Below are 15,786 nucleotides of genomic sequence, written 5' to 3' on the forward strand. Positions count from 1 at the left end.
CACAACGAAAGACATCATAATCCACAGGAAACAGCTCCGAATTCGAAGTCTCATTCTGCAGCCAAGTTTCGCTTATGGCCACCAAATCAAAATCACCACTCAAAATGTTTTCAAAAAAATCTCGCACTTTCGAGTTAAGTCCTCTAACGTTTTGGTAATAACAGTGAAATTGGTTGTGTCTGCAATTGGGTGCATCTAGTTTAACGAAACGCCACCATCGACTGTATCGATGGTGGGAACTCCCCTTTTGAACTTCAGAACAACATTTTCACCCTGAGATTTACGTCGTTCCACCTCTTCTTTTATTTTTTTAAAATGGGCTAATTGTCTTGGTGTCTTGTCGGAGGTTATGGTAAGGTTTGAAAAATTTGTTGTAGACTTGAGTGTTTTCGATTTTTTGAGTATATTAAGAACTTCATCCCAACTTTTCAAGGAAACCTTCAATGGTCTTGGTTTGTCTGACCTTGGATTGAATTTACCCAATCGGAATACCCTGATATTCTCACTTATACGGGAAACGTCAGGAGCAATTTCATCGAACAACTTGCTCACCATGGAATGATCATGTTTGATTCTTTCGTCAGTAGTTCCTCCTCCACCAAGCTCCTTGACACCATACACGATAACATTTCTCTTTCTCATCTAACGCTCCTCAATTTCCGCAATCACCTCCTCAAATTTTTCTTTCTTACTTTCTTCAATAAATTATGGTATATATTAAAGAGGTGCTGTATGTCAGCTCTGGAATTGACAGAATCATGAACCTTAATCTGAATCATCTCATGCAACAACCGTTTGCCGAGGAAATGATGCCTCCCCAAAACAACAACATCATCGAAATCAAAGCAATGTCCAGTTAACTCACTGTGGAGAGCTAGTGCAGTCTAAGGGTGACCGGCCACCGAATGCGAAGTTGAGCGAAGCTGCTAAATCACGAGCTACGTCACTCGATTCGTAGCTTGTCAATTATATTAGTACTGAAAATGCTCAGCTTCGCGCAACTTCGCATTCGGTGGCCGGTCACCCTTAAGGTTGGTGATAGGTAGACTAACAGAACGTTTATGCTCCTCAACTCTGATTTTTAAATATCTGCCAGTCTGGTCAACATAAACTTGGGAGCAATCATTACACCTAATCATGTAAACAATGCCATACTGTGACGAAACCGGAGTTACGTACTATCCTATCCACGCCTAAATTACCAAAAATAGATTTGATAGAATTTTCAGGAGATATTAGAGCTTGGCCAGTGTTTTATCAGAATTTTAAAAGTTGTATACATGATAATAAAGACATAGATGATCCATGTAAAATTTAATACCTATTGGGGAAATTGAAGGGAAAAGCTGTATGAAGCTCTTGTACTTAATGAGGCAGAGGATAGCATATCAGCTGAACTAACCAATGGAACCTGTGAAACTACGCGCATGCGCATATTATGGAGTCGAATATGTAGTGGCAACTTAAGTTGCCAATGGGCTGTAATGGGTTAACGTTGTGTTGTGTTTGGACGTGACGCAAGGTCATAGCGGTCCTTTGAAAATGTAGAAAAACTCGTTACTTGTACATACTCGAGCGTGTCAGATTTTCATACAGATGGTAAATCGGGGAGTTGAACACGTGTTGACCCATTAATCTGACACTAAACAGGGGGGGTTTTCTTAATCTGACACTTTGAAGATGATAAAAATCACTTTTTTTCGAATATTTCCTCCCTGTACCTCTAATCGTTTTTGTATTCATTATGAAAGTTGTAGACAATAAAATTCTACACAACTTTTGTCTGAAGCAATTTTACATACTCTTAACCGTTCTCGAGTTAGAGAGCGACAAGAGGAGAAGCTTAGCCACACATGTGAAAGGGCAAGGTCAATGTAGAATCCCAGTCTAATCTACAATTGTCAAAATGACAAGGTATTTCTATCTACGATGACAATTTCGAAATTAGTCACGAAAATTTCAGTGTTGTCTGTGACGGAACTTCAGAATGTACTTTTCCAACGAGTGAATTTTCGCTTCAGCGTGTATCGCTAAACTCGATCGAACGAGAATCGAGAATAAATTACAGGATAGACGACGATAATGAAGATTTGAAAGAACTAGTTGAAGAAAGAAATGGAATAATTACCAGAGTCTGATGAAATAGACAAACCAACATCGCCAAATGAAATCAGGAAAATAATTAGACGTTTGAAGAAGAGGAAAGCTCCCGGAAGCGATAAAATAACGAATGTTATGTTGAAGAAATTACCTAAAAATGGTATAGCTGCTCTAACAAATATCGCGAAGGGAATTATGAGGACAGAACACCACCCAGTAAAATGGAAGACAGCGGAAGTCTTAGTGTTCAATAAACCATTCCCACAAAACTACAGACCGATAAGTCTACTGTAGGCGATAGGAAAAGTAGTAGAAAGAATTATAGCTACGAGGCTCAATGAGGAAACGGAAAATCTGAAACTAATACCACCAGAACAATTCGGAACAGAGCAACAATTATTAAGGCTCACACAATACATTACAGAGGGATTCCAAAATAAACAAGCTACAGGTCTTATTTTGCTAGACGTCGCCAGAGCATTCGACAGAGTATGGCATGAAGGATATAAGATGAGATGTGCTGGATATTCGATCAAAATGTGTAAGTTGATCAGGAATTATCTCAAAAATAGAAGATTTTACGTGAAAGTGGGAGGAGAATGCTCCGCAACAAGAGATATAGAGGCTGGAGTACCTCAAGGATCAGTGCTTAAAAGAGTAAACACAGGGTACAAATGAGGCGTTCAGAGCTGAAGAGGCCCAAGCTACATTTTTTCTGAAATTGAGTTTACGAGTATATAAAATTTTGATTCATTTTCAGGCAGTTCTTACTGTAAATTCAATTTCAGAAAAATTGTAGCTTGGGTCACTTTTCCCCGGAACGCCTCGAATATAGAGTGCAAATTGATTGCCACGATGGTAATTATCAAATTGAACATGAATATAACTTCAATAGAGGTAGTTTATTCCGTCAAAATAATCGTTCCAAAAACCTCCGAAATGAGAAGTCGCAAAGTTGCTGTCTAGAGTGCTTTTTTTACACCTACTATGTGATTTACTGGGTAATTACCCGCGATATGCGTTGTTGCGGACATTAAGCACTCTCCAGTAAGTACTGGTGGCCTTTTTTTAAATCAACATTGTGAAGTCGCATTTCCACAGTGGTAATTCCCAACAACTTCCCTGTGACTGAAACTGGTTGACTGGGAGCCTACGATGCACATCCCAGCTATACGTAATCCTTCAATATCTAATATACAGTGGGCTAGAAACGATGAAGAAAAGGCCAAATCATTTGCAGAACACCTAGCCGAAGTGTTTACCCCCAACGACGACGCCATAGATTATGAAATAGAGAGGGAACTCCTGAATATACCTGATTATACAACACCTACCAAACCTCTCAGAACAGCCGAAGTTCAAGACGAAATCAAACACCTCAGAATAAAAAAAGCAGCAGGATCTGACAAAATTACTCCAAAAATGCTGAAAGAGTTACCAGAAATGGAGGTTATCTTACTAAAGAATTTATACAACGCCATACTTAGACAAAACTACTGGCCAAAGCAGTTTAAAACAGCAGAAGTCATTCTCATCCCAAAACCTGGAAAAGATCCAAACCTTGTTAGCTCATATCGGCCGATCAGTCTGCTTCCAGTCACATCAAAAATCCTTGAACGACTCGTACTGGGAAGAATCGACTCAGATCCAACAACAGAGCAATGGATACCAGATCATCAATTTGAGCTCACTCAACAGTTTTTTTTTTTTTTTTGGTGTAGCAGGGGGAAAATCTGCAAGACAGACGAACCACCCTCATCTCCTGAGGGGGAACAGTGTGGGGTTTCTCACTCTCCTGAGCTCGAGACCCACTAAAAAACCCTACTGCTTCTTGAATTTTGGTTCCGGGCATTTGCCTATAAACCGTTCATCTCTTGGTCGGTTTTCTTCTCGCACACTATCGTGCTGGGATTTATGTGTTTATCCTCTATTGGATTAACACTTTATTGAATTTTTCAATAAGTTGTTATTTTAATCTCTTTTTAATTGATCTCTTGGTCTCCTTCGGTAAATTCGCATTCTCCTTTTGTCTTCCTCTGGGTCGTAGTCCACTAGTCTCCTGAGTTCTTGATTCGGATGGTTTTTCGCTGTTTCGAATAATTTCTCTGCTTTTCTGTTCATGAATTCCGTTATGGTTTCCCATTTCAGGTCCTTATAAATCTGTCTATTCCTGACAAACCAAGGTGCATCTATTGCACATCGTAGCAGCTTGTTTTCAGTGGCCTGAATTCTTTTGATATGGCTCTTTCTCGCGAAACCCCAGGCAACTGATCCATAAGTCAGTTGAGGCCTAGCAACGGCTTTGATTATTTTCAATTTTGTCTCTTTCGACATGTGGCTTCTTCTTCCTATCAGAGGATAGAGTCTATTCATCGCTGCTTTCGTTTTGTTGATTGCTTGTTTGATATGACTTTTCCAAGTAAGTCCTTTGTCAAGTGTTATTCCTAAATATTTGGCTTCATTTTTCCAGTCGATTTCTTCGCCGTCAACATCCAGTTTCGTTGTGGGTCGCAGTCTTCTCTTCTGTAGTAATATTGCTTGGCTCTTTTGTCCATTGAGCTTGATTTTCCACTTTATGCACCAGTCATTTGTTTCGTAAATCGACTCTTGTAGAACTCGTTCTATTATTTCAGGATTTCGGTGTCGAGTTGCTATGCCTGTGTCGTCAGCATATAACGTTAGCATGGTTCTTGGATTTTTCGGAATATCGTGGATGTATATGTTGTACAGAAGTAGCCCAAGTACTGATCCTTGGGGTACTCCAGCCTCTATATCTCTTGTTGAGGAGCATTCTCCTCCCACTTTCACGTAAAATCTTCTATTTTTGAGATAATTCCGTATCAACTTGCATATTTTGATCGAATATCAAGCACATCTCATCTTATATATTAATCCTTCATGCCATACTCTGTCGAAAGCGACGTCTAGTAAAACAAGACCTGTAGCTTGTTTATTTTGGAATCCCTCTGTTATGTACTCTGTGAGCCTTAATAATTGTTGTTCTGTTGAATGCTCTCTTCTGAATCCGAACTGTTCTGGTGGAATTAGTTTCAGATTTTCGGTTTCCTCATTTAGCCTCGTTGCGATAATTCTTTCTACTACTTTTCCTAAAGCCGACAGTAGACTTATCGGTCTGTAGTTTTGTGGAAACTTCTTCTCTTTGAATGGTTTATTGAATACTATGACTTCTGCTGTTTTCCATTTTTCTGGGTAGTGTTCTGTCCTCATAATTCCATTCGCGATATTAGTTAGAGCGGCTATACCTTTTCTAGGTAATTTCTTTAACATAACATTCGTTATTTTATCGCTTCCGGGAGCTTTCCTCTTCTTCAAACTTCTAATTATTTCCCTGATTTCATTTGGCGATGTTGGCTTGTCTATTTCAGCAGCCGTTGGTAATTCATCCATTTCTTCATCATTTTCTTCAACCAGTTCTTCCAAATCTTCATTATCGTCGTCTATCCTGTAATTTATTCTCGATTCTCGTTCGATCGAGTCCGCCAATGCATCTGCCTTATCAGTATTGGTATAAGCCATTCCCCTTTCTCCGTGTAGGGGTGGAATTTTAGTCTTTTCTCCTCGTAGGCTTTTTTGCATTCTCCATGCAGAATGATCGATTGTATTCAGTTCTTGAACCCTTTTGTTCCATCTGCTTGTTCTTAGATCTTTCAGGGCATTTTTCAGAACTTGGCTATGTCGGTTGAGGTTCCTTCTATTTAGATCATTTTTGTTCATCCTATATATTCTTCTGAGTCTTCGATTTTCTTGTATAAGATCTTTTACTTCTTTAGGCGTATCGCCATGCGGATGACTTGGAGCTGGTCTCTTCACTCTTCTCGTGCTTTTTTCGTAAGCTTTCAATATAATCTCTTCCAGTTTATCAACCGCACATTCCAGATCGTCTGGAGTGTTTATTGTTGGAATTTCTGTTATTTCCGATTGTATTAAATGGCTGTATTTAGTCCAATTGGTATATTCTCTCATTTCCAGCAGTTTTTCTCTTGGTTCTTCTCCAATTGTCAATTCCACGGGATTGTGGTTTGAGGTTCCATCTTCCAAAGTTTCAATCGAGAATTCTTGAGTTATATTTTTCAATATCGCGATATCTATTACATCTGGTATTCCTCTTCCAAAAGCAAGATATGTCGGTAGCTCTGGTCCAATAACTATGGCATTTTGTTTTTCGGCGAAATCCTTGAGTTTTTTGCCATTTCTATTCTCTGTTATGCTATTCCATAATGGGGATTTACAGTTGAAATCTCCGATGGAGATTTTCGGGTTTGATCCTTCCAACATGTTGTTTATCTCTTCTTCCAATAGATTGTTTTGTGATGGCTTATACGCCGAGGTTATTTCGACTCTTTGCCGATTTAATTCGGCAACAATCGTCACATTTTCTGTTTTTCCTTGTGTTTCGTCGGATCTACTTTTAAAGTAGTGTTTCAGATCTGTTCTCACCAATATTGCTACTCCTCCTCCGGTGTTTGTAATTCTGTCACATCTATATGTTTCATAATTCATGAAATTCAGTCTTCTGTTCCGGTTTATTCTTGTTTCCTGTAGGGCTATAATATCAGGTTGTCTTTCTGATATTATTTGTTCTATCTCGGCTTTCCGAGTGTTGATCCCGTTTATGTTCCACCAGATTATCTTGAGGGATTTCTTCCTAATATCCGTAAGGTCCATTAATTCAGTTTACTGAATAATGCTTGGAGTTTTTTCTCCATTTCCCTCTCAATTTTCAACATTATCTTGTTGAAAATTTTTTCCGTGAAGATATCTAAATCATCGGCTGATTCAGATATCTTTTTCTTCTCCTGTTGACTGTTCACAGCTTGTTTCATTGTAAGCTTTTTCTGTCCTTCTTTTTTCTGGACGGGTTTTGGAGTCTCCCTCTTCTTTTCCTGCTCTGTAGGTTGGATCTTCGCTACTTCCTGAATTTTTTGTTCAGAAGTTGTTGTTTTTGTTACCTTCTTTTTCTGTTCAACTGATTTTCGGGAATTTTTCTCTCAACAACTCTCACTCTCTCACTCAACAGTGCAGCAAGCACATAGACTAAGCCACGTAGTTAACCAACCAATCCACATACTGTAATGGGAACATTTGCAGACGACACCGCTGTCTTGTCAAGCGACGAAAATCCTGTAGAAGCTTCTCACATGCTGCAGAACCACCTGGATGAGATACAAAAATGGTTAAGTAAATGGAGAATCAAGATCAACGAGACGAAATCTATACAACACATCACATTAAGAAAGGGCAAATGTCCCCCAGTGCATATAAACCATACACAAATACCTGAATCTCCCACAGTAAAATACCTGGGCATGCACATGGACAAGAGACTAACCTGAAAAGAACACGTCATCAAAAAACGTAAACAAATAGATCTCAAAGTTAAAGAATTGCACTGGCTCATGGGAAGAAGATCAAAACTGGCAATAGACAACAAATTATATATATATATATATATATGTCGGTTTATAACGTTTTGCGACGTTGTCCGATAACCCTCTTCCATTCCTCTCGGTTGTGTACCAGTGCCTCGTTCAATTCTCTTGCACTAATTGCCTTTTTAACTCCTTCCCCCCAGGTCTTTCTTGGGCGTCCTCTTTTTCTCTTCTCCACAGGTTGCCATTCCATCAATTGCTTCGGTATTCGTTCGTTCCCCATCCGATTCACATGTCCGTATCAACAAATTACAACAACAACAACAAATTACTGATATATAAAACCATCATAAATCCAATTTGGACTTATGGTATCGAGATATGGGGAGATATGAGATATCAAATATTAAAATAATCCAAAGAAGTCAGTCCAAACTTCTTAGGATGATAGCAGATGCACCATGGTATGTTTCCAATGAGACCTTACACGATGACTTGAACATTTCCTACGTGAAGGACATCATAAAGAATGAAAGCGATAAACACCACGCAAGACTTGAGGGACATCCTGATACACCCACTGACCGAACCTCAGCACAGTAGGAGACTCAAACGAAAATGGCCAGCAGACCTGAAAGAGTTTTGAGAAGAAACTGTCAATGGACAGGTCCTCATCACGATAATTAATTAATACGAAAATGAGCTTAAAGAAAAGAACATTCTCATTGCTTGTAATATTGATACAATATAATAATAATAAGTTGTGATTCTGTTGATGGTACTACCCTCACTAAAAGGGCGAATGAGGGGAAAATTGATCCGAAAAAGTACTTGAGGTCCCAATTATCTATAAAAAGCGATTCATTCTGAAGATATCAAGTTATAATTATTATTTTCATGATAGAGAAGTTACTTATTTCTATCTTCGTTCATTATCAATGATAAAGCTTTTTTTCACTGTAAGTGACCATAGAGAATGCTCACTAATTTTAAGTATACTTTGTGTAAAATTGTACAAAGAAGGAAATTTTTTACCCATCAGCCAAAACTGATATAGAAGTCATATTATTAGGAAATTAAAAATTGCAAAAGTTTCTATAAGTTTACAGATCAGGAGATCTGTGTTAAAAATCGAATTATTGTTACTTGACCCATAAAAATAACATTCACATACTTAAAGTCACTTCGTTGGATGCAGGCCAAGACGTCACTTTTCCAGATACAGTTTTGACTATAACAGAATAGGTCCTTCCTGGTTCTAGATTGTCCTTGAATTCCCAATAGGTTGACTCGTTTTTGAGCCTGGTTACAGGAGGTAGCTTTCTGACAGTTCCTAAGGATATCTGGTATCTATCGAATTCACTATAAAGAAAAAAACAATTTATAACCAACTGAACTAAATCTGTATATGTATATTGTTTTCAACAACAATCTATACTTATAAGGCTAATAATCTTATTCTTATATATATATATATATATGCATCATCGTGCTGTTCGGACATATTTAACCCTAATAGCCCACTGCAATATGTTCTACAGTATGAAGACTACACTCTTTTGATATCCCACGAGAAGAAGTTGAAGAAATGTATAAAGCAAGAACTAATGAGAAATATAGAAATATGTTTCCGCACTTCTTGGAGATTGAAATAAAATCCAGTTCATAATCTCCAATCATAAAAAATATCAAGCAACTCTCCAACAATATTCATAAATAGTGAGCAAAAACATCCACAATAGGCAAAATACCTTGGAGTCTATGTAGACAATAAAATGAATTTTAACGAACACACTAAACAAATGAAAAAAAAGCAACATCCAGGGAAAAGCATTTCCCCGAACTTGTAATCGGAAACCAAGGTCTTTCTGTTAAAAATGCCGCCAAAATTTACAAGTCAATATGCAGACCAATTTGGGTGTATGCCCATCCAATTTTGATTAGTTGCAGAAATCCAGCTATTCAAAATATAGAAACAGCAGAAAGAAAACCACTAAGAACCATATCAAAAATGAGACATCCCCACAATGGATTGCACAATCCATCCAACTAACTGTTATATGCAAAAACGAAGATACAACCTATTTCGGACAGACTTCAGTTCCTTAACTCAAGATTCTATAACAGACTGAAAGAGATGCCAGATATCGTGAAGATCCCGTCAACAATCCAACAAGAAAATTTACTAAATCAACCCCTCTTACGAAACTAAGACAAATAGAGGGAAATTTATGAGTGATTGTTAATGTTGATGTTAATAATTTTTTTTTTTTGAATATGCTGTACATACAATTTACAGAGGTGAAGGATCAACGTCGATGGCTATTGTCTATGACAATGAAGAACAGTTCTCTCTCTCTCTATACATCTTGAAATATTTGGTGGTACTTATACTCATACAGATTGTTTGAAACAACTTAGAATTAATGCTTACAGAAAACTACAGACAATAAATATTCATGCAAATGACTAGATTTGATCGATATAAAATAAAAGATATTATCTGTCATTTAGAGATTTGCTGGTCCTCTTGAAAGGTGCTCCACACTGATGACATTTTGTTGGGGTGCTTACTAATGAGCGTATTTTGGTGCCTGTCTATAAACGATATCTTGTTGTCACAAATCCATTTTTGGATATCGTGGTCGTGTTTTTGAAATGCGATTTTTGTTTCCATGTAGGATAAGGAATACTAGTACATGGGAGCATGAAATGAAAGTATGCGGTTTTTCTTGAAAAGATCTTTGCAACTGATCATCTGGTCAACTCCAGTCACAAACAGTAGCGTACGCCTTTGTTTTGGCGTACGTACCTTTCAAAACCCATTCACGTGCTCGGCCGGATTCACCCTCGAATCTTTGATGTTGAAATATTCAGCAGAGCACGAAATGGATGTTTCAGCTTTTCCCTAGAGAACTGCGGCAGACATTTTGTGCCTTATTCAAAAAGGATACATTATCTGCAACAATTAACTCTTTATCTACGACAAAGTTTTATATTTCCGACATTCAAATTTTGAGGATGAAGAAGCTTCTCTAGCAACGCCTGAAGCCTTAATCTCAATTCCACAGAGTAATGCACAACCATTGTATTAAAATTATTATATTCTCATTTTTGTGTTGTTATAAACTTTTATTATTTCTCTCTTTACAATAAATTATTATTTTTTAACATCATACTCATATACACCATAGCATATACAGGGTGAGTCTTTGACTGGTACAAATATTTTACAATAGATTCTTGAGGTCCAAAGAAGAACTTTTTTCCGTTACCACTTTTTCCGAATCGGCTCGGATTAAAAGATACAGGTTGGTGAAAAACATAAAAAATATTATTTTTATAGTTCTTCCAAACGGTTTTATCCAAAGAAATGAATTTTAAAATATAGTTTCCGAGCAATTTGACGTTCAAAAATAAAAAATATGTAGGAAATTCGAATAATTTGGTACTTTGACCGAATGCAACAACAAAGATCCACAGATGTGTAGTATCTCGGAATTAGCTCGTTATTCTGAATATTATTTTGTTTTACTAGGGGTGGCACTACTCATTATGAAACCTAAAATGGCTATATCTTTTTATCAGGGCTGAATCGGAAGAAATGGTTCAGGAAAAAAGTGTTTCTTTTTACCTCAAGAATCTACTGTTAAAATATTTTTACGATTCAAAGACTCGCCCTGTATATATGTCATGTAATTCCTTGTTGGAATCACCTGATCTTGGATGGCGAGAATGAAGTCCTCCTTCTTGGGAAACAACCTTCCGGCAATCAATCAGTAGTTCTACGCAGACATGACGACGACGACATGACCTCGTTCTGGTTCCTTCTACGCAAAAATGTGCCAATCAGTTCCTGCATAGTGTTAGACGGTTCCCAAGTGGTCCTGTTGTAGTTCCAAGGGAATAGAACCATCAGCAACACAAACAACTCGATGAAGTTCTGACGAAGCATCCTTGTTCCTTCAATTTTCTGAGACATACGGTTTGGAAAAACCTCTCCTTCGAAGGTGAAGTGACAGCTATGTCCGTTTTATTGAGCTTTTTGGGTGATGTATATTGTGTTTTGTCAGCATCGTTCTTATTTTTCTCTGTAAGGCTGCTAAATAGAGGGTGGTCCAAGAGATGATACCGAATGACCAGCTCAGCGCCGAGCAAACGTAGATATTAATCTCTTTGATCAGATTCTTGCTGTTAAGACCAGTTCTCATTATCCTTCTCAATCTTCCCGTGAACTCCTTCTTTCTTCATCTGGCTCTGATTGATTTTTCTTGCCTGTTTGATGCGTAGATACTTGAATTATCTATTATTATTATTATAAGAATTAATTCAGATGCATACCACCCGCTGGTCTGAATATCAACAAGTGCTACGATCTGAATTGAACTAGCTAAATTGCCATCGTCATTTCATATTATATTATTACAAATACAATCAATGAAGATATCTAAAAAAATCAGAAGTGCTAAAAGAGCATCAATGAACTAAAATGAAAAAATAAATCTACCTTATGTAACAAAGCCAATTTTTGCTTCGTTTCAAAAAGAAATTATTTCACCGAAACGTATAATAAGCCCTGACAGCCGAAATATGTTTAGGGAAAACCGTAATATTGTCATAAGAGGTACAACGATAGCAGTGTGCGAATGATCAATCTATGTTATTGGGAAAGATCGTACCTCTTATATTATATTATTATATTTTCAGAATTCGTTTATTTTATAATTCTTTCCGTTTTACCGTACTTTTGCTGACATGAAAAAGTTTTCATACCTATTTCTACTCTTTCTATTTTTCAAATATTTTCAAGAATGGTGATTTGACCAAATTGGAGATTGATACTTGGTTTTAAAATAATGTAACCAGTCCGGCCCTTGCGGTCGGACCTTTCGAGAACTAGGGCGGTCGCTTCCTTCTGGAAGATTCGCGAAAGGTTCGCGAAGGTACCTGAATGTTTCCGGCGCCTATATAAGCCCAGCGGAGGAGCAGGTAGGCAAGTACAAGTACAGATATAGTTCACAGTGCAAGCGACTAGTGGAAATAAATACGAGTGGAAATAAATAGTTGTGTCATAGTTAGTTTGTGAATTATAAATGTATTAAGTGTAAATAAATAATTTCAATAAGTTGGACGTTTTAATTAAGCGAAGAAAACGTTACATTGGTGTCACGTGTGAGGTGAAACATCGCTCGAATTAAATAAATATTTTCGGTTATTTGTTCATGCCAGTGACCACAAGATTACAGAACGCAATGGAGACTCAAGCGGTAATGGACTTTTTGAGTAAGATGAACGAAAGAATGGAAGAAAATTCTCGAAAACTGAATGAGAAAATGGACGAGAACTCTTGTAAGTTGAATGAGAAAATGGACGAGAACTCATGTAAGTTGAATGAACAAATGGAAGAAAATTCTCGAAAATTGAATGAGAAAATGGACGAGAACTCATGTAAGTTGAATGAACAAATGGAAGAAAATTCCAGAAGATTAAATGAGAAAATTGATGAGAAATTAAATGAGAAAATGGACCAGATTAGGGAGAATTGTAATGATGTGGTGAGTCAACTTACAGACAAATTGGATGAGAAACTGGAAACCATAAATGAAAAATTCGATAAAGTGGACGAGAGATTCGATATAGTGAGTAGAAAATTTGACGAAGTTGATGAAAAGTTTGACAAGGTTAACGGAAAGTTTGAAGAAATGGCAGGAATAATTGAACATCATTCCAAGTTCATAGATTCCTTGAAAAGAATGTCAAACAGAACAGATATTCTGGCTTCAACACCCTAGAGCACAGCGAAAGCGGAAAATGACGGCGAAGGTAGTAGAATGAAGATCAAGCCTCCAACTTTTGATGGAAAAATACCCTGGTCGACATACCAAAAACAGTTTGAAGCTGCTGCGCTGGCGAACAATTGGAACGATAACGAAAAAGCCACGGCATTAATAATAGCTCTACGAGGAGAGGCACTCAACATTCTGCAGACGATCCCGGAGAGTGAACAAGCCTGTTACGAAGTTCTTACATCGAAACTTCAGATGAGATATGGTGATGCTCATTTACAACAAGTATACCATGCACAAATAAAGAACCGAGTGCAGAAAACAGGGGAAAATCTCCAGGAGTTTGAAGCTGATGTGGCGAGATTAGTCAGGCTGGCTTATCCATCTGCTCCAGATAGCTTCCTGGAACAGCTATCAATCCAGACATTCGTGGATGGGATAAAGGATTGTGAAATACAACAAGCCCTGAGACTAGCACGCCCTAGAACCATTGATGATGCCTTAGCCCAGGCTTTAGAAATTGAGGCAGCAAAGCAAGCTTCACATAGAGGACACCTTCGTGTAAGACAAGTCCAAGACACAGACCGATCTATTCAGGACATTGTCAGAGAAGAAATCCGCAGAATATCACAAGTTAGGAAAAAGGATGCTGTGTGCTGGAACTGCAACAAAAGTGGGCATTTTAAGCGAAACTGTCCAGAATTGGAAAAAGGAGTCGCTGTGGTAGACAATGGCTCGACCAAAACCATTGAGTGTCCCCAGAATTGCAGCCATTGTTCGCGTCTGGAAGAAAAGATCGATTTAAGGCGGACCACCGTAATCGAAGACGACTGGCTACCTGAAGAAATTCAAAGAGCACAAGAGGAAGATAACGACCTACTTGGGAAGAAGTATCCAGACTGAGCCAGAATGTGAAGTCGTATTGGGCACAATGGGAAACGCTGAAGATTGATGGAGGTCTTCTGAAACGTTGTTGGGAAAATGAAGATGGAACTGAGCAGAGACTTCAGTTGATTGTGCCGAAGAGCCGTGTGACAGACACTCTGACCAGACTACATAACGGAACTTCAGGTGGACATTTCGGGATAACCAAGACATTGGAAAAAGTCAGGCAGCGATTCTATTGGCCAAATTGTAAGAGGGACGTTAAAGATTGGTGTAGAAGATGCAAGGTTTGTGCTGCTGCTAACGGACCTTATGGTAAAGGAAAAGCGCCAATGAGGCAATATAACGTCGGATCCCCCATGGAACGAGTAGCTATCGACATCGCTGGCCCCTTTCCCGAAACAGACCATGGAAACAAGTACATTTTGGTAGCGATGGACTATTTCACGAAATGGGTGGAAGCCTACGGTATTCCTAATCAAGAGGCAAGTACGGTAGCTGATAAATTGGTCAGAGAATTCTTCTGCAGATTTGGAATACCTCTGGAGCTGCATTGTGATCAAGGCCGAAATTTTGAATCGAAGTTATTCCAAGAATTATGCAGCAAATTAGGGATTCACAAAACAAGGACTACACCTCTTCATCCACAATCAGACGGCATGGTGGAACGAATGAATCGGACCATGGGAAAACATCTAGCCAAAGTAGTTTCTGATCACCAGCGGGATTGGGATGAATATTTACATCTATTCACCATGGCATACAGATCTTCGGTTCAAGAATCAACCAAGGAAACCCCATCCAGTATAATGTTCGGCCGAGAAATAAGGCTGCCTTGCGACTTAGAGTTTGGATGTAAGCCTGGAGAAGACGTAGCCGGGGAGGACTACGTTAGTAAATTAAGGAACAAGCTGGATTACATTCATGACAAGGTACGCAATCAAATGCAGCAAGCAAGTGACCGAATGAAAATGCGCTACGACATCAAGGCTATTGAAGGTGGATTCACCACTGGAGATCTGGTGTGGCTACATAATCCACAAAGGAGGAAAGGTTTTTCACCAAAGCTGCAGAGACAGTGGGAGGGACCGTATGAAATAATCAAGAGGATAAATGATGTAGTTTACCGGATAAGGAAGCTCCCCAGAGGAAAACCAAAAGTTGTCCATTTCAACCGATTAGCCCCGTACGCGCAGGACAAAGAAGAGGTACGTCTTGTGGAAGCCCCGATGCAAGGAAGCAGCGATTACCAGAAGTTTATGGATTGTTATGGTGAGACACGCGTTGCACGGTTCGGCGTTACACAGGAAGTACATCAAGATCTCTTTACCGTGTCTGAGGAATACTCTCTCGCTCATTGCGTAGCGGAGGACCTTCGTATGAGCGAAGGAATAGCCAGAGTATTCAGAAATAAATTTGGACGTGAGGAACAACTATTGCGACAGCAGCCAAGAATCGGAAAAGTTTTGAAATTGAAGGCTGAAGGTCGGTTCATTTATTACTTAGTCACAAAGCAACATTCCTATCAGAAGCCAACCTATCAAAATCTATGGACGGCACTGCATAGCTTGAAAGAAGACCTTCAACGCTTTGGAGTTAGGAAATTAGCTGTTCCCAAGCTCGGT

The 15,786-nt window shown here is 38.6% G+C and overlaps 1 protein-coding gene across 2 annotated transcripts in view; it reads right to left on the minus strand.

Annotated features, from left to right (window-relative positions):
- LOC123310549 (tyrosine-protein phosphatase 10D) overlaps positions 1-15,786 on the minus strand; it is a 488,577-nt gene that overhangs the window by 300,857 nt on the left and 171,934 nt on the right. For both annotated transcript variants that reach the window (XM_044894063.1, XM_044894062.1), the window contains exon 5: positions 8,665-8,852. In XM_044894063.1, the coding sequence (XP_044749998.1) occupies positions 8,665-8,852 (188 nt within the window). The remainder of the gene's footprint in view (positions 1-8,664; positions 8,853-15,786) is intronic.

This window comes from Coccinella septempunctata, chromosome 3 (assembly GCF_907165205.1).
Source record: "Coccinella septempunctata chromosome 3, icCocSept1.1, whole genome shotgun sequence".
Classification (NCBI taxonomy): Eukaryota; Metazoa; Arthropoda; class Insecta; order Coleoptera; family Coccinellidae; genus Coccinella; species Coccinella septempunctata.